We start from the raw sequence: 20,018 nt of genomic DNA, 5'->3' as shown, positions 1-20,018 counted from the left end.
AGTAGTGGTGCAGCGGTTCTGATCAATGGCATCCGCAGTAGAATGAGCCACACCAGTATTCTACACCACTGAAGATGTTCACCGCAGCAGTGAACGAAACGTTTGGTCACACAACCATTGGACCATGGCCTGATAGCCCAGAAGACTTTTCTCCTGTGAACAATTAAATCACACTAGACGAGCCCTTTCATAAAATATGTTATTACTGACAGTGGAATGTGTATACGTGTATTCATTGATTTGAGGATGTACAGTAAAACCTCGATGAGATGCGCCCGTTTATTACACTATCCCGTGTAATACGCTTTTATTGTCCGCACCTTGCACATTTCATATATAACGCCTTTATAAAATACCCTGTTTGTTGTGCTCAAGTCACGCATAATACGCTGTTTTTGTGGAATCTTTTTGATGTAATTTTCAGCAATGTAGTGTAACAGCAATGAAACATCTTGGTCATTGAACTCACTGGTGCCATTAACCTGAAAAGTATTGGTATTTGACCTTTTACCTGCGCATTTAAACCTTCATATTTCATACCTTAGTATACCCCATCCTCTTGTTATGCTCTCTTATTCGACTCCTTACCTGCGTGGTTAAAGCCTACATACAGTTACAATACCTCACCCTCTTGCTAACCTTCTCTCTGAAACAGCATTCCTCATTCGGCCGTAATAAAATTCTGGAAATTTTTGCTGGGCAGTTTGTTGTTCTTTAGTGTATTGAAGTATCTGTGAATGTCATTACAATGTGTGCTATACAAAAAACGCTTTCTTAGTCGAAAAAATTGGAAATCTTACGAAAATATGATGAGAATAGTACTCTTAATCAGAAACAACTCTCTGATTCATTAGGAATCGCATCATCAACATTAAGAACGATAATAAAAAATCGCAACTCAGTCACTACAGCTGTGATGTCGGGAGAATGTAATCGCAGGAAACTGAAGTGTGGTAAACATGAGGACTTGTAGAACACGCACATGGCAAACAATTATAAATTACTTTTTTTTTTTCGAAAGAATTAAGTACAGTACATATTGTAAATGTCTTTGACGTACAGTACAGTAATTACATAATGGAGTAATACTGTATTACCTTTCATGAATCATGTATTTCAATAAAGAAAAATGCAAACAGATACTGTATATAAGTCAAAATTAGTATACCCGCCTAATACGCGGTTCATACCCAGTCCTTTGAACAGTGGCTTATTGGGGTTTTACTGTAATAATATTACATCATTCGGAACTTAATGCCTTCTACTTTCTTGTGTTGACATATAACGTGTGAACCAGATGTTGGTGTTGTAGTAAAAGTTGAACCTTCACACTAATGTCCTGTTAGTTTGGTTGTCGTGTGTCAGATAGCGGCAGTAGGGCAGTCTACCAAAAATGGCATCTTTCATAGAGGTGCGTGCGAAACAGAGGTGTGTTAATTTGTCACTGCCTAACAAATTGCACCATTGACAGATGCTAATGTTGTACAGAGACGGTGCAGTGGATGCGGGCACAGTGAGTAGCGCATTTCAGCAGTGGCGAAAATAACATTCCCTTAAACTGAATGCCCGAATTTGCAGAGTCAGTCCAGAGAAGAAGACTACCTTTTCTTTGCAACACTGTAATGCCAGGCACCATACCAGTTTAGCAAACACTGAGCACGTTGCAAAATCTGTCCAGACTGTCCTACTACATCCGCCTTGTAGTCCGGATTTAGACCTTTCAGACTTCCATCCCTTTGGACCTATGGAAGATGCACTATGTGAACAACATTTTCCAGACAGGAATGCTGTCATCGCAGCTGTAAGAAAGTGCCATGCCTCCACAAGTTCAAATTTTTACAGGTTCTGTTCATCACTGGCAAAAATGCATAACAAATGGCGGTAAATATGTGGCAAAATAAGTATATGTATAGCTCGCGCAAGAAACGATTACTGAAAACCAATGGTGGTGTTGCTGTCTGTTTTGACGTGTGTATGTAGGCACGCTGAGAGGGCAGAGGTGCGGGCCGATGGAAGTACTGTCTCTTCCAAGAAGATGAACAAATGAGGACATCTTTGTGGAAATAAAGAACGTAGCAAGAGAAAAATTCGAAGCTAATTAAACGCACATGTGTTTACGAATGAAATAATAATTCCGTGCGATATAAGACACATATTCACATCCAATGGAACGAACTAAAGTCGTAATGTAACTATTACAACGCAAGACTGATTCTTTCGATGTCATTTCTTTTTCGACTGTACTCTCGAATATCATTCAAGTTATCTTGTGACCTTTCCTCTCGCCCGCTCTTCCTTATCGCAGTGTTTGATTCGCATTCCTTCCGTCGGTAATTCGTGGTTGCGAGACCTATACCAGAAATCTTGTTCTGTTTAACTGCGTTATAATGCCCTTTTTATTTATCGTAATTTCTATGAAAATAAATAGGAGACATTACTTTCGGAACAATCCTCGTAGATTGAAGAGATATTAAAAATAGGCACTAGTTTTTCGGGTACAGCTACATATCTTTTATTACACAATTATTATGATTTGTGTGTTCCAGGAAGGAGATGTATTAGATCCGCGTATGACTGAATTAAATACGGAATGTGTGGACAACACCAACAACATGAAATCAGAGATGATGTCTGATGAAACTCCTGTGCCAATTGAGTTTCCCATCGTGAAGAGTGAAGCTGAGGTGAGTGCAGTTAACGAACTGTGTTGGTCGCTATCCCTCAGTGTGTTATTTACTAGCTGATGTGGTGACTACATGCTGGTGACCAGGAGGTACGATTGTTACTGTCATGGTGTCCATTTCTTTATCCTGTAGTCCTTTGTGAATTTTTCTTCACACAATTTTTCTGGTACAGCTTGCGATTGAACATTCACTAAATCATATCCATTTTGAAAATTTTAATCACCACAGGTAATTTTTAGCAGGTCAACTTCTCATTTAATGTTCAACCGAGTGTAGAATGGAGACAATCTCTTTTCGTCTGACATTATGTGAGTAATGTGTGGTTTGGCCTGGTGTAGGAAATAAGTTGATTAGGTTTCTTGTAGTTTTTCTTTTTAAATGTCTTCGATTGCTCATATCGACATGATTTGTGTCTGTTTCTCGGGACCAACTGAATCAGTTATTGGGAAAAGGCCATATATCCATATTTTTTTAATTTTACAGGAGAGAATAAAAACTGAATAACATAAAACTTCTAAGTGATACTATTCATATTCTTTCATTATTACTTATACCTATTTAATGCCAATTTTGTTATAAATTTTCTATAAAAACAGTGTTAATTTTAGTGGAAAAAAAAAAAAAAGACACAGTTTTAATAAATGGAGATATGTTTTTTCCCAATTAAATGAAGACAATTAACAATATTATATTGTAAAAAATCATATTTTATGCTCAGAAAATATGTTTAAGTTAAAATCAACAATGAAAAAGCAACAGAGTTGGAAAACTGTCTATATTCTTCAGAAAATGAGAATCATATTCTCAGAAACTCGCTGATACTGTAACACTTTGGTCTGTCGTGGGCCATTGACACATTATTGTAGATGAAGGTAAAGTTAGCCCCTTCACATGACATGACATGAAGGCACATGAGGTAGAACTCCATGCTTTCTTCACCTTGGCACTATGTAAGAGGAGGTGGTGGGATCGGTACCACGCTCTGACCATCCTTTACCCCTAGGAAAGACCCAGTACTTAATTTGATAGGAGGCTGAGTGAACCTTGGGGCCGTTCTGAAAGTTTGGCAACGAGAAAATCCCGTCACCACCCGGGATTGAAGCCCGAACCTTCCAGTTGTAGCCATTTGCTCTACCAACTAAGTTACCCACAGATTGTTGTAGAAATTTTTTCTTCCTGCGGATATATATCGTAGCAGTTTTTTTATGTCATCCCCTTTTTTAGTATTGATGATTTTACCATTGTAGGCACATGTAGGCTATCTGGCAGTCTGAGCAGGTTTCCCCAGTGAGACCTCATCTTTTATATGATCATCTATGTTTTTTGTTCCAGTCATAGTACTAGCACAGTCTAGTATATGCAGTCCCGAAGCTTGGGATGATTTTTTGCATTTCTCGCGATAGTTGCTAGCCGCTTGGAGCACTGTGAGTACTAGGAACAATAGACTGTGCTACTGCCATCATGATCTAATACAGGCCGTAAGGCAGACCATGTAATTCTCTTAGCCTGATTATGAAGAGCGGCATTTCAACCATATAAATTAGTCGGAATGCATTTATCTAAAATGTAATGTAATTGCATTAATAAAATTTAAAACAATGATTATGAGACACTTCAGACATAATTCACTTGCGAGTTAAGGTGTATTATTTTTGGTGTGAAAATTACGTTGTTCGTATGTGTAATACCTGCCTTTATTTCGATTAAATATTGCGCAATTCTTGTACATTAATTCATTTATGCACGATTCAGTAATTTTCAGTTGCACCGCACGGATATTTAGTTATGTTGAAATTATAGGTTATGTTACAATTGAGTACTGAATTATTGTATTTATCTATTACCTAAGAGACTAAGTAACACAATCGTACATACACTAATTTCATAGGACTGGTGTGCTAATTTTCTTCTACAATTAAAGAAGGTAGATGTGTAAATTAAAATCACAATATAAATACCTTTTTATTAAACTTCAAAATAGCTTCAATTCTAAACTTAAAATGTTGATGCTAACAGATTATGTTAACATGTAAAATTCTCTTCACATTAAAATAACACAGTTTTGTGATTATTTTTGCAACATATTATGCAACAAGATGTAAACGGAACTTATGGCCAAATTACACGAAATAAAACTTAGCAATGATATGCAATAAAGATATAATATAATATTTCACTGAGCTCTATACACTGGAATAGAAAACCCGAACATACATTACGGCCTGATTTAGATCGAAAAGACATTGACTGTGCCATATTTCGCATTGCTGTGAAAAGTTGTGTAAACTGTGAAATGTTCGTTATTGGTTGCAATAACTGTAAATGGCTAAAATACAATAATTTGAATAATAATATGGGACAAAGAGACGTTTGTAGTACTATAAATTGTAAGAAAAAGAGTTCAGGGTTATCCTTCTTCCGAAAGATCCAGGAAGGTGAGTTTATAAAATAGAATATATACTTTATGAAAATAATATATAAACCTTGTGTGTTTCATATTTCAATAGTGGAAGGAAGGTGTTAATTTTTTTAAAAGAACACGATATCGAAAGTACAATACATTTTATCATCTGCTAGGGAAAAGGTCTGTGATGAGGCGGTAGTAGCGATCCTGGTGGTTAGCAACTATCAGTGGATGCATATTTATTAAATATTGAGCTTCGTGACTGTATATACTAGACTGTGGTACTAGGCTTACTTGCAGAGTATTCGAAATGAAAATATTTTGAAATTTGGAATAATATTTTGGTATATTTGCTTGTGATTGAATTGAAAGTGCACCCTTTTTATAATTTTGTCATGTCTTGTAGTCTAACACATCTTCAGTCTTTATGTTTATGATTTCAAATTATGATGTAGAAGAACGGACCAAATCATGGTATTCTTCAGGTATATAGATGCGATTTCATCTCCTAATAGCCCAAGCGTCTTTGCAACACCAATGTTCCAATCGCACGAGAAAGCTGAATGTCTCTTCACTGGAAAGTAGCGATAAGTCTTAATATATTTTTATGAAACCGGTCTACTGTGTGGTTATGGTTTTGGAGAATGCAACCATCAGAAAATAACTGTATTTCCTTATACTTGAAACATTGCAGTGTTCAGTTTTTCTTGCATTAACAGCATTTATAGCATAATTTACGTAACTTTCACACACAACTTATATAGATCTGACATTTTTCTTTCTTTTATTACTTTAAAAATTAACTTCACTGTCTTCTAAAACACTCGCATTGAATCTTTGAGAGCACACCAATACAACAAACAGCCAACACATATTGAAATAAAACACTGTATTTTGGGAAAATGCTACAAAAGTACTTGGAAAAGGCCATATATCCGGAGATATGGCTCTTTTGATGTAAACAAAGAAATTTATATTCAATTCTGCTGCATATAGAAAGCTTTCAGAAATGGCTCTTTCAGACCAAAGGAGCAGCTCTCTTTAAAGAACACATTTATGCAATAAAACGAATTTTGAGGAAAAAATTGGATGTATGACCTTTTCCAAATAAACGATTCAATTGGTGGTAAATACGCAGAATGCCACAATTCACAAAGACATCTTCAGAGTTCTGTTGCCTTCCTCTTCCACAATGCAGTAGCATGATGAGGAACTCTTAATGATTTCTTCGAGTTAAAATTCGTACATTAAACAGCAGACTGACTTGTCAGCAATAATATCAAACTAGACTGGAAAGTAAGCTGAAAGGTCTTAAGTGAAGTTAGGCTATGGTTACAATGGATGCTTATTCTGACGAATACGATAGAGCAAACAACTGTGGACTGCCTTATGCAAGTGGTTATTGCGTACTTGCTCTTCAGTTGTCGCACGAATACATCAGAACGAGTCTGTCGTTCAAACAAGTTTGATTTTTCATTCGAATTCGTTGGAACTGCTGCAATGATGTTGGAAAATATCAGTTTTGTGCCTGGAAATAGTCCCTGGAGAAAAAAAAAATACTGCAACCACGATATTTCTCGTAAGCAGGTGTATCATTTATTTATCTACTTATTTACTTATTGATTTATCTCTTTATTTCTTTGTTTATTTATTTATTTATTTATCTATCTATTTACATGTTTGTTTCTTTGTTTGTTTATTTATTTATTTACTTATTTATTTATTTATTTATTTGTTTTTTATTTATTTATTGATTTATGTGTTTATTTATTTAGTGTAACAAATTGTTTTATCTGTATCGTGTATTTGAGCCAGTTTCATAACCGTCTTCCTTATATCAATGTGTGTCACGATTGGTTTAAACATGCACTAAAACCAGACGTAAGTGCAAGTTTGAACCAATAAATTATTGATATTTGCGATAAATTAATTAGTTTAGGAAATTGTATATTTATTATGTAGAACTACATTTGTATATAGATCTTTTGTTAAATTATTAAGTTTTGTACTTTTGTGAACTATATCAATAAATCTATCATCAATCTATATCAGTATGTGAGCACTGAACAGAATAATTCTCTCTTATGCACAGCAAACATTATTCTTTAAGTTACTAATCTAAACATTACCTTGAAGGTAGAGACAAATGTTTATCACGAAAACAATTCCATATGAAAAAAACAAGTGTCATACATTATCTCGTCCACACCTGTGGAGTAACGGTTAACGCGTCTAGCCGCGAAACCAGGTCACCCGGGTTCGATTCCTGGTTGGGGCAAGTTACCTGGTTGAGATTTCTTCCGGGGTTTTCTCTCAACCCAATATGAGCAAATGCTGGGTAACTTTGGTGCTGGACCCCGGACTCATTTCACCAGCATTATCACCATCATCTCATTCAGACGCTAAATAACCTGAGATGTTGATAAAGCGTCGTAAAATAACCTACTGAAATAAAAAAATATATTAACTGTGAATAATTTCGAGGGAAAAATTGTTCCGGAGCCGGGTATCGAACCCGGGACCTTTGGTTTAACGTACCAACGCTCTACCACTGAGCTACTCGGGAACTCTAACCGACACCGATCCAATTTTTCCCTCTATATCCACAGACCTCAAAGTGGACTGACAACCGTCAAGCAACCAACTTCGAGTGCACACTAACTCCGTGTGACTTAAATTGTGGTTTTCTGTTAACGAACAGTAACGTGTATTATGCAAATCAAGATTTCAGGTACAACTCCCTGTAAAGTTGATTTGAATAATTTCGAGGGAAAAATTGTTCCGGAGCCGGGTATCGAACCCGGGACCTTTGGTTTAACGTACCAACGCTCTACCACTGAGCTACTCGGGAACTCTAACCGACACCGACCCAATTTTTCCCTCTATATCCACAGACCTCAAAGTGGGCTGACAACCGTCAAGCAACCAACAATTTAAGTCACACAGAGTTAGTGTGCACTCGAAGTTGGTTGCTTGACGGTTGTCAGCCCACTTTGAGGTCTGTGGATATAGAGGGAAAAATTGGATCAGTGTCGGTTAGAGTTCCCGAGTAGCTCAGTGGTAGAGCGTTGGTACGTTAAACCAAAGGTCCCGGGTTCGATACCCGGCTCCGGAACAATTTTTCCCTCGAAATTATTCAAATCAACTTTACAGGGAGTTGTACCTGAAATCTTGATTTGTATATTAACTGTCTTAGGCAGGGTGTAAAATCCTATATGAAATGCTTAGTAGTGGTCTAAGTCATATCAATCTTGCCTCTTTGAGGTTAGAATCAGTTCGTCAGAATATGCGCTTACTGTAACCACGCACTTCTGATGAATTGTTCAGACAAAATTAGAGTTTCACTGACTTTCGTTAGTTTACCGTTGCTTATTAATGGAGAAAAATTCGCTCCAGCGCCATGGATCAAACCTGGGACTCCCAGTTCTATGCACTGGGCACTCTAATCACTTAGCTATACCGGGCTCAATCCACAGCACTCAATCGAATCTCTCTCCTTTGCTACTTTCCCTCTGTGACCTTAATCCATCCGATGCTGTGGATTAAGTCTTGGCGTAGCTCAGTGCTTAAAGTACTCAATGCGTAGACCTGGAAGTCCGGAGTTCGATCCCCGGAGCCATGCCAGAGCGAATTTTCTCCATTAATAACCAGTGGTAACCATAACAGATAATTCTGTAGGACCAAACAATTAATCTTTACGTAGATTGTTCGTTTAGTTTAGTTGTGTGTTTGCTGTAAGTCCATAAATATCTCGAATAGTTTCAAATTGCCTTACCAGAAAATTTTCTTTACCAATTTTACCGTAACAGTTCGATCAATTATCAACATGGTCTTCCTGAATCCTACTCACCTATGACCATCTGATGATTTGATTGTCAATCTCATTTACTCTTCCAATTAACATATTGTTTAGGCATTTCTTACTTAAAACAGGATATTTCTTAGAAAATGCCACAATATTGTATTTTTTTAATACTACAGTGCTACATTGTTTAACCTTTTATTAGATTTAGTAGGATTTAAAATCAGATCTTTATAATTTAAACTGCCATGCATTGATTCTTCAACTATTACTGCCCTAAACCTTCACTTCACATAATCTTTACAGGAGGAGGCACGTGAGTTAAATAACGTGGAAGAGGAGTTCCAACCAGAAGTGACAACAGAAGGAAATGAAGTCTTAACTGAGGGGTGAGTGAAATGTGTGAGACTTCCCTTCTTTGTTGGCGTCACTGCTTTATTGAAATAATAATGAGAAGATCAGAAATTTGTAATTAGTTTCATGTTGATTGTTAATCAAATGAGTGCCTCAGTATTAATTGGTATGTCTACCTGTAAGTATGTCTGTATGTCCCTGGGACTATATGTCTTTCTTTATCTTCTGTGCATCTAGTTTTCGTTCAGTTACCTGTCTGTGTGTCTTTGCCTACTGCCACCTTTCTTTATAATATTTTACTGACATAAGGAATGATATTCATGCATAATGTAATATAATACCCATATACAAGGCATTTTCATGCTTTTGACATATAATACGTGTTTCCGCGCTCTAAATATGGGTGCCTTTTCTGTGAATTATGGTAAAGAAGTTGCAGACTTTAACAAGTCTGTGAGCCGGAGATGTATCGTAATATTTCCTGTAGTTAAGCCATGAAAAAATGTAATTTGTGAGAGCCCCTCTGAATGTCGACCGTGCCCTCGCCACGGGCGCTGACAGAATTTATGGGCCCCTATGCAATACTGTACTCGGACCCCCGTTGAAAAAAGTAACAATTACAAGTTACCAGTTATTCTAACCATAACAATTACTATTTACAAAATAAATAAAAGATAACCCCGTACACAGATACGAACTTAAAAATATACACTTTTATTACATTGAAAACTTTTAGCAAAATTTCACATTAGCACAATATATTATATTCATAAAACATTATTCCTAAACACATGTAATTTCTGACTTGCAGTCCGACATCAACAAACAACTCTCCTTGACTTTACTGATGCAAAATCATCAATTATATCATCAAAATTTAAGACCAAGCAAGATCGCTGTCCAGACTACGTAAGGAGGCCAGTTACTCGTTCTTGACACATTGTTTATCTGAATAAATTTTTTATTTCCTTCATTTTGCTGAAGGATCTTTCAGCATCAGCAACTGTCATAGGAATTGTATAGAATATTCTAATGACTATACAAATATTTGGAAATAAAGTGTCTAGTTTTAATTCTCTCAGACTATTTAGGAGATTCATAGGTTTCAGTGGGGTTGGCCCTAAATTAGAGGCATGACTTGATTTTAAATATTTCGGCTCATCACTGATCTCTTTGTTAATATCTTCATAATATTTTTCACGTAGTCTAGCACTCATATTAATATCTTCCAATTTTTTCTCTCCTTGTGCTTTTCAGCTCCCAACTTATGCCCGTACTTGTCCATTGTGCAGTTAAACTATAACCTGGTAACACTAATGAACAGAATTTACTAGACAAACGACAACGAAAGACGAAAGTTTCGACACGAAATATATTTGGTAGTTAAAAAGGACAAGTCAATAAATAAATGAACTTGTTCAGTACAAGCGACTGGAACATAGGTCAGAAAAATGCCGGGGCCCTCAATTGTCGTGTCGGTGAACGTTAATGCGGGAAACCGATATCTATTATATAAAAGTCAAATATTTATATATGAAGTGGTAATTTGTATTAATTCTACTATTGTTGAGTTAATATGTGAAATTTATGTAACAAAAATATTCTTACAAAATTTTATAGTACCAGTATGTATCTACGATGTATTCATGATAATAAAAAGTAATCAGACTCACTTAATCTGAGGGCCCTTATTGTTCACGGGCCCATATCCACCCCCCCCCTTTGCCCCTCCCCCCTTCTCGGCGGACCTGGCCCTCGCTATGGACATCAGGGGTCCAACAATGATAGATACAAATAGCCATGCCATATATACTCTCTGGATTATTTCATCACAGCTAAAGACGTGTGCAACAAATTTTTTGATTTGCAAACGCGATTTCTGACTATTACATTTATAGTAGACATGAATTACACACTTTAAGTAAACCATATTGATCAATTTTGATGTGAGTCGCGATTAATTCTTGAATGTCGTTTGAAGAGAAAATGTATTGGATGCACTTCGTTAATTAGTTTTCATATCATAGATCCATATTCTGTACAAAAATAAAACATGGAGACAAACATAACAGACTGGCCATCCTGACAACTCAAAAGTATAAGAAATAGAATTATGATACGATATCATTATAAGAATTGACTGAATTCGCTAAAGAGTAGAATTACTTACTGCAGCTTTTAACAGTGTCATTACGATAATAGCCAATTTGAACTAAGTACGGGCTATTCCATATGAAATCGATCAGTAAAACACCTCGAATTTTTGTATACTCTAATTTTTTCCCTACATATGCAAGGTGCTGAGGGGAGCGCATTTTCAAAAATATACTATCGAAAGTCAAACGGTTTTCGTATTATTGAGTGACAAATTTAGCGTATTTTATAAAAACAAGCCTCTTTCAGCGCTCAGAACTCTGGAACCATTTACTGCAGAACATTGAACGAGAGCTTATTTTGAAGCTGACATTTGGTTGGTTATGTTAAGAAGTAATCCTTATTTTTATTGTACACAGAGAGACAGATAATCTGATTTTACTTGCTTTTAGGCTTTTTGGCCATTTGTAAAAATATAAAAAAATATTGAGAAGAAACTTTGCATTATTAAGAGGGATTCGGCATTGTTTGCTTAGTGGCTCGCCAATAAGTTTCTAGGGTGTTAAATAGACTATTTTCACACGCCTAGACTTGAACGATGCAGTCCCACGCGCACTGGTCGAGAGCTGAAGTAAGCGAGTGTTGGGCGTCATTTTACTCCTGTGTTTATGAAAACCTGTGATAAAGCTAGCACAGCCATGACTGCTGGACGACACATCACGTGTTTATGTCTACTGGCCTTGCTTCCCTCGGCTATCTCCCACCTCACAGTCAGCTGGTTAGGTCACGTGCGTACTATTTATGTTCTTTATTTGATATTTTCAATACTTTCTTATCAACGCACCACCAGTAAAAAATATGTGTTTATTTGTACTTTCAATGCGGAATCTAACCATATATTTTAAAAATATTTTTTCGTGGCCAAAGGCATCTTAATGAAGAAAAATCTAAATTTCTCCATTTCCTTAAAAAGTAAGAAATACTGTTTACATGTCAATATAAACTTTAACTTCTCAGCATCAAAATAAACCATGATTTAATCATTGGGTGAAAGGGTTTCGGAGCCACAACAGTTTAAATTTGCTAATTTTATGAAAATACGGTAAATGTAAATATTATTAATTTAAACACTAATAAGTTCTGATGCCTCAAACTTTGCACAAAGCATTATATCACAGTTGTCTACGGACAGAAAAAGTTTAGTTGTATTTAAAAATGGCAAGGTCAATTTTCTCTATATTTCGGTCGATTTGAGATGGAATATCCTGTACACAATGTCCCCAACATAACAGCATGACATTTGCGTGTGCTGTAGTTGCCATGAGAAATTTGTTTTATTTCTCTCTTCCTCCTTCGTTCGTAACATTACTCTCAATTAGATTCGCTGTCAGTGATGAGGTTAGATCGGTTTTGACGAGGAGATAGGTTAGTGACATATAGGTCAATATCAGTGATGAGGTTAGATAAGATTTGGTAAAGGTATATATTAGTGACAATTCTTTCGTGCAGAAGTGAATGCTAGGTACATTATCGCTTTGATATAATATTCTTGTTTTTTCAGATATTCGTCTATTTCAACGATATTCCCTTGGGTCATATTTCTAAATCATTTTGCTATCTTAACGTGATAATGATATCTTCGAAAATCTGCATTTTCTTTTTGTGCATTAAAAATCCGCCATTATACTCGGTAAATCTTGCACTTGACTAGTGCAGTGAAATCTTTAAGAATAAAGTAATGTATTTTTATATATAATATTTTCATATATGAGGCCTTGTCATCCTCATTGATTAATCTTGATTATATCCCAGATCACAAAGATTACTCATTCCTATGTTAAAATTGGTTGCACTTTGAAGAGAACAGCTGCCAGGATCGCCACCCGTCTGCCGTAAACCAACACGAGATGGCAGTATAGTAGCTAATGCAATTCAAATGGGAGTTATGACATGACTCCTATGTAACAACTAGATGGCAGCATAGTAAACCAGACAAAAGTTGTTACCGTCAAAGCCTATAATGCCGAGCAATCTGGGTATATATGATCTAGGGTTATATGTAGTCAACACATAGATACCTATTACTTACTTATGGCTTTTAAGGAAGCAGTAGCTTCATTCCCGCACTCACATAAGCCTGCCATCGGTCCCTATCCTGTGCAAAACTAGTCCAGTCTCTGTCATCATATCTCACCTCCCTCAAATAGATTTTAATATCCTTCCATCGACGAATCGGCCTCCCCAAAAGTCCTTTTCTCGCCAGCCCCCGAACTAACACTCTATATGTATTTCTGGATTCGCCAAATATGTCCTACTTACACTCCCATCTCAAATGCCAGGATATAATGTTCGTAATTGAGTCAGGTGAAGAAAACAATGTGTGTAGTTCTGCGTTGTGTAACTTTCTCCATTCTCCTGTAACTTTTTTTTTAATTGGGTTATTTTACGGCGCTGTATCAACATCTTGGTTATTTAGCGTGTGAATGAAATGAAGGTGATAATGCCGGTGAAATGAAGCTGGGGTCCAGCACCGAAAGTTATCCAGCATTTGCTCGTATTGGGTTGAGGGAAAACCCCGGAAAAAACCTCAACCAGGTAACTTGCCCCGAACGTGATTCGAACCCGGGCCACTTGGTTTTGCAGCCAGACGCGCAGACTGTTACTGCACAGGTGTTGACCTCCTGTAACTTCAGCCCTCTTAGGTCCAAATATTTTCTTGAGAACCTCATTCACAAACACCCTTAATCTCTGATCCTGTCTCAAAGTAATAGTGTAGATAACTATTATTGGACAAAAATGCGTTCCGGCACTGGCGCAAATCTGAGAGGTCCTGGATTCGATTCCCTGTGCCAGAACGAATTTTTCTCCAATAATAGATATCACGTATTTTTAACCAACATTTTGATTCTCTTTCGTTTCACATGGCTCAGTATGGTCCACTGACTTGTGGCGAGCATAGCTGCTGTATTCTTTGAATTATATTCTTCTGTCAGGAATTTTACACTGTCAGCTTTAATTTCAATAGATTTATATGCAACAACAAATTTTTCGGCGTAAGTTGCTATTTACTAAATTTGAATATTGGTATAGCATATAGTTTTGTTTTCAGTTATTTGTTCAGCTTTAGTATTTACTGCTTGAACTCAAATCTCCTTTTCTTCACAGGATTCGAGAGCCAGCCTGCCACAAATGTATCACAGAATACAAATGCCTGCTGACAGATCAAAAGACATTCAAATGTGATGTTTGTGGAAAGCAGTTTTTCGACTCGGCAAAACTCAAAAGCCATTCTTCTTTGCACAAGCGTAAGGCGTTTAAGGATTCTTTAAATTTGCATTATCATAAAAGACATCCTCGCGTAGTTACAGGTGTAAAGCCGTTCAGTTGTGATGATCTATGTGGAAAGAAATTTTCTCAATCTAGTCATCAGAAAAGACATCAACGTCTACACACAGGCGAAAAGGCATTCAACTGTAATACATGTGGAAAGAAATTTTCCCAGTGTAGTATTCTAAATAAGCATATATTAATTCATACAGACAAGAAGCCTATCAGTTGTGACATATGTGGAAAGAAGTTTTCTCAATCTAGCAATCAGAAGAGGCATGTACAACTACACACAGGCAAGAAGCCATTCAGCTGTGATATATGTGGAAAGAAATTTTCCCGGTCTACTATTCTAAATATGCATATATTAATTCACACTCACAAGAAGCCATTCAGTTGTGATATATGTGGAAAGAAATTTTCCCAGTCTAGTATTCTAAATAAGCATATATTAATTCATACAGACAAGAAGCCTATCAGTTGTGATATATGTGGAAAGAAGTTTTCTCAATCTAGCAATCAGAAGAGGCATGTACAGCTACACACAGGCAAGAAGCCATTCAGCTGTGATATATGTGGAAAGAAATTTTCCCGGTCTACTATTCTAAATATGCATATATTAATTCACACTCCCAAGAAGCCATTCAGTTGTGGTGTATGTGGAAAGAAATTTTCGCAAATTGCTTATCGGAAGAAGCATGAACGTGTACACACAGGGGAGAAGACATTCAGTTGTGATACATGTGGAAAAAAATTTTCGTATTCTAGTTCGCTAAAGAAACATGAAGTCGTACACACTGGCAAGAAGTCTTTCAGTTGCGATATATGTGGAAAGAAATTTTCTCGATCTAGTAATCAGAAGAGGCATGTACAGCTACACACTGGCGAGAAGCCATTCTGCTGTCGTATATGCGGAAAGAAATTTTCCCGGTCTAGTACTCTAAATATGCATATATTAATTCACACAGACAAGAAACCATTCAGTTGTGCTGTATGTGGAAAGAAATTTTCGCAAATTGCTTATCGGAAGAAGCATGAACGCGTACACACAGGGGAGAAGGCATATAGTTGTGATACATGCGGTAAAAAATTTTCGTATTCTAGTTCGCTAAAGAAACATGAAGTGGTACACACGGGCAAGAAGCCTTTCAGTTGTGATATATGTGGAAAGAAATTTTCTCAATCTGGCCATCAGAAGAAGCATGTACAGCTACACACTGGCGAGAAGCCATTCTGCTGTGATACATGCGGAAAGAAATTTTCCCAGTCTAGTACTCTAAATGTGCATATATTAATTCACACAGACGAGAAACTATTTAGTTGTGGTGTATGTGGAAAGAAATTTTCGCAGATTGCTTATCGGAAGAAGCATGAACGCGTACACACAGGGGAGAAGGCATACAGTTGTAATACATGTGGAAAAAAATTTTCGTACTCTAGTTCGCTAAAAAAACATGAAGTGGTACACACGGGCAAGAAGCCTTTCAGTTGCAATATATGTGGAAAGAAATTTTCGCTATCTAGTCATCAGAAAAGACATCAAGTTCTACACACAGGCGAGAAAGCATTCAGTTGCGATACATGTGGAAAGAAATTTTCCCAGTCTAGTATTCTAAAAGTGCATATATTAACGCACACAGACAAGAAGCTATTCAGTTGTGGTGTATGTGGAAAGAAATTTTCGCAAATTGCTTATCGGAAGAAGCATGAACGTGTACACACAGACAAGAAGCCATTCAGTTGTGATATACGCGAAAAGAAATTGTCGGGATCTAGTTCTGTAAAGAAACATGATGTGGTACATACGGGCAAGAAGCCATTCGGTTATGATATACGCGAAAAGAAATTTTCGCAAACTATTCACCAGAAAAGACATCAACGTGTACACACAGGGGAGAAGGCATTCAGTTGTAATATACGTGCTAAGAAATTTTTGACATCGGGTAAGTTGAAACAGCATGTGCTCGTGCACAAAGGCGAGAAGTCATTCGCTTGCGATATATGTAAGAAGAAATTTTCGAAATCTAGTAGTCTAAAAAAACATGCATTGTTACATACTGGATAGAAGCGACTCGGCTGTGATATATGTGGAAAGAAATTTTCAAAATCTTCTAGTTTAAAAATCATGTACTCGTACGAGTGATACACGAGGAAAAGTAAAAAAATTTAGGAGACGATATCTTAGGCCATTTTGAGTGAAAAAAATTCTATGAACCTAGGTCCACTTTCGAACTATGGCGGAGTTAGGTGCATTTTTTTTGTAAAATGTCTCGCACCAATGTGAATCTGACATTACCATATGCTGCCGGCGTTAGATGTGAGACAAGGTCACGGATTGTAAATAATGACGTAACATTGGAATCTTTGTTTATCGACGTGGATAAGTTCATTCACCTCACAAACCAGGTAATGGGGCATTACAAATATCCATTCGCCTGTCACTATCTGATGTAATAATACAGATTCCGCGCATAAGACAAATACAGTAGCCTATCATCAGTTCACAGGAGTTCAGTCAGCTAATTACAGTACAGTAGTTATACAGGTACAGTTATCGGAAGTGTTAAGTTGTGTTTTTCAAGATTGCTTATAAATTTTCGACTGCAACATACGCCGGTAATGTGTATGTTTATAGTTTGTGCGATGGATGTTCCTTGCGTGCCATCGCTGGATATGAACGACGCTTTCCGGACAGAAGAGTCGAACAGGATTTACTGTCTGTGGGGTTGGATGAAAGACTTGGTATACCAAAGGAAGTGGGAAGCGAGAGAGGTGTTAATCGGCCGTATTTTGGATGCTGCACAGCGCATAAAGAACAGCCACGAGCAACTCTCCCGAGCAATGAGCGCGATTCACGCCCGAGCGCAACCGTGCATTGAAGCAGAAGGAGGTACCTTCCAAAATGTGCGAAAACATCGACCTCGACATCTAGAATATTAGGCATTATGTGTACGTGAATATAAACTTTAAATTTTTCTGTTATCTGCTTCAATATGCGAGTTAGTACTATGGAATCCGAGAAGTTTTTGTGAAATCAAAGAGCCATATGTCCGTAACCGTTCTAAAATGGACCCATATTCATATGAACTTTTTGTCTCAGATGACTTCAGAATTCACATCCTAAATTTTTTACCTCCTCGTGAATCACTCTTTATAAGCAAGGAAGTCGTTGAGATATATATGACAAAATAATTTTTCACAGGGTACTCCTCAATGGAACTGTGAACGAGTACACATGATATAAAACTTGGTTATATGTGGAAAGAATTTTTTTGGTTGGAGTAACTTGAAACGTCATGTACAGGCGAGAAGCTATTCCGATGAGATATGTGGAATGAAGATTATATAATCTAGTAATAACGAAAGCATGAATGGCAGACACAGTATAAGGCTTTCATTTATGTTATATGTGGTAGAATTTTTCTGATTCGAGTAATTTGAAATATCATGCACTTTTGCACACAGGTGGGAAGCCATTATGATGAGATATGTAAAATGATATTTTCACGATTTAGTTAGTAATCACTAAAGCATGAACACATATACATCTAAGAAGCCATATAACTGCCATGTTTGTGTAAAACAATTTTAGGTTTCGAGAAGTGTGAAATTTCAAGGAAGAACTAATACGAGTGAAAATCCTATGAAGTTCGAAGAATGTGGGGGGGGGGGGGCGAGAATCGATTGATTCTAATCTCCTTCCTTGCTTTTGTGGGTGTCTCTATTGCGCGTCATGTGCTCATTCATATTTAATTTGCACTACAGAAAATGTAGTAATTAACAGGATACTCTTGGACCACAATTTCGGAATTTTCTCAAATACGACGTAGGTGAAGATGTTTATAGTGAGAATAATAAAGTTATGGACATGTCAGCAGACTTATGTTTGTCCGAACAATTAGGAGTCTGGATATGATCTTTGCAATATCGCGTAAGTATTTCAAATGGCGCCTCGACAGTAGATGTTCTGAATCAGGCTTTATCTATTTCGACTTTGAACTCAAAACAATCATAGATTTGGAGACTCAGAATGCAAATATCATGACTAATATTGTCAGTAGTTTTCATCTAATATTAAGAGAAAGAAAGAAGCCAGTATTAGTTTGCACTTTTTTCTGTGTTTTTTTAATAAAAACTATTGTTTTTTTTTTTTTTCGTAAAAAAAGGGATTTAACTTGGCACAGATTTCTAAAGATTTAAGTTGGCAACCCTGCAGGCACCATGCTTGATTAAACCTTGTTTCTGGAGAGAAAACGACTAATACTGACAGAAGACTTGTGATTTCCATAGCTGCAAATGTTTTGTAAAGATTGTTTCGGGAATTATGGAGTTTGACTATTGAGCGTTTTTGTTTTTAAATAATCGCTCTTGATTATAGGGTAGTTTCATAACGTGAAAACAATATTTTGATTTATATTTTTTCTTATTTATTCAGTAATTTATTAGGATTCATACAGTTGAATTCGCCAGGCGTTGTTAGAATTGGTGGCTCAGTTTAAGTGGAGGTTGTTGGGTGGGGAGTTCGATTGGTCAGTCAGTTGCAGCGTTCAAATATCTCTCTTTTGTCTACCTCTCGTGCAATGCTAGCGTGATCGTTACTTGGAGTTATTTTCGCATACATATTCCAGATGAAATCTAGATCAAATCAAGAAGTTCCCTCTGTGCTCGTGATGCACATCTTGCATATACGAAGGTTAGTTTTGGTTAATTTAGGTTTTTATTATCCAAATCCGCGTATGTGCAGTTCCCTCACAGCCAAGATGTCGCCCATATTGTGCTCGAGGTGTAGACTATCTTTTGTCTTTATAACTTCGATGGGAGTAGATGGTGGATAGTGCATGGTGTGTAGAACGAGTGAGTCAAAATTTATTACACTGAAGGAAGAAAAATTGCGTGTGTTCTTAATTAATGACGGTGTGTTATCCGATCATGAATGTGGCAATTGTGGGGATATTTTGAAAGTAGTTTGGGAGATCCTATATTCACCACTTCATGTCTCATTGGTACGATGTAGAGCCTATTATATTTCCTGGTAATTAGTAATTTTGAACATTTTCTTTCAAACTCTTATTTCGCCGTATTTTACCACCGTAAAAGCGATAGAAATACTTTGAATTATCAGAAATCACCTATATTAACGTAACCAAACCTGATCTACCATTCTTAGGTTAGTTAGGTTATAGTTAATTCCGACAAATGAAAATATTTCTATCATTTTTACGACAGTGAAATGCGTCGAAAATGGAAGTTTCCAAGAAATTGTCCAAAAGTAATCAAACTCCATAATTACCATGATTTAAAAAAAAATCCATGTGTCTTTTTATGTCTACATTACTAAAGAGGAAAATGCGCT

General features: G+C 36.7%; 1 protein-coding gene across 1 annotated transcript in view; it reads left to right on the top strand.

The window, feature by feature from the left end:
- The window catches only part of LOC138691499 (zinc finger protein 493-like), a 33,985-nt gene extending 15,656 nt beyond the window's left edge, over positions 1-18,329 (top strand). Inside the window, exons 5-7 of the mRNA XM_069813474.1 lie at positions 2,547-2,684; positions 9,197-9,279; positions 14,504-18,329. Coding sequence (XP_069669575.1) covers positions 2,547-2,684; positions 9,197-9,279; positions 14,504-16,730 — 2,448 coding nt within the window. The 3' untranslated portion in view covers positions 16,731-18,329. The remainder of the gene's footprint in view (positions 1-2,546; positions 2,685-9,196; positions 9,280-14,503) is intronic.
- The last annotated feature ends 1,689 nt before the right edge of the window (positions 18,330-20,018 follow it).

This window comes from Periplaneta americana, chromosome 16 (assembly GCF_040183065.1).
Source record: "Periplaneta americana isolate PAMFEO1 chromosome 16, P.americana_PAMFEO1_priV1, whole genome shotgun sequence".
Taxonomy (NCBI): domain Eukaryota; kingdom Metazoa; phylum Arthropoda; class Insecta; order Blattodea; family Blattidae; genus Periplaneta; species Periplaneta americana.
Note: the sequence above shows the minus strand (reverse complement) of the source record. Positions and strands in the feature narration are given on the sequence as shown.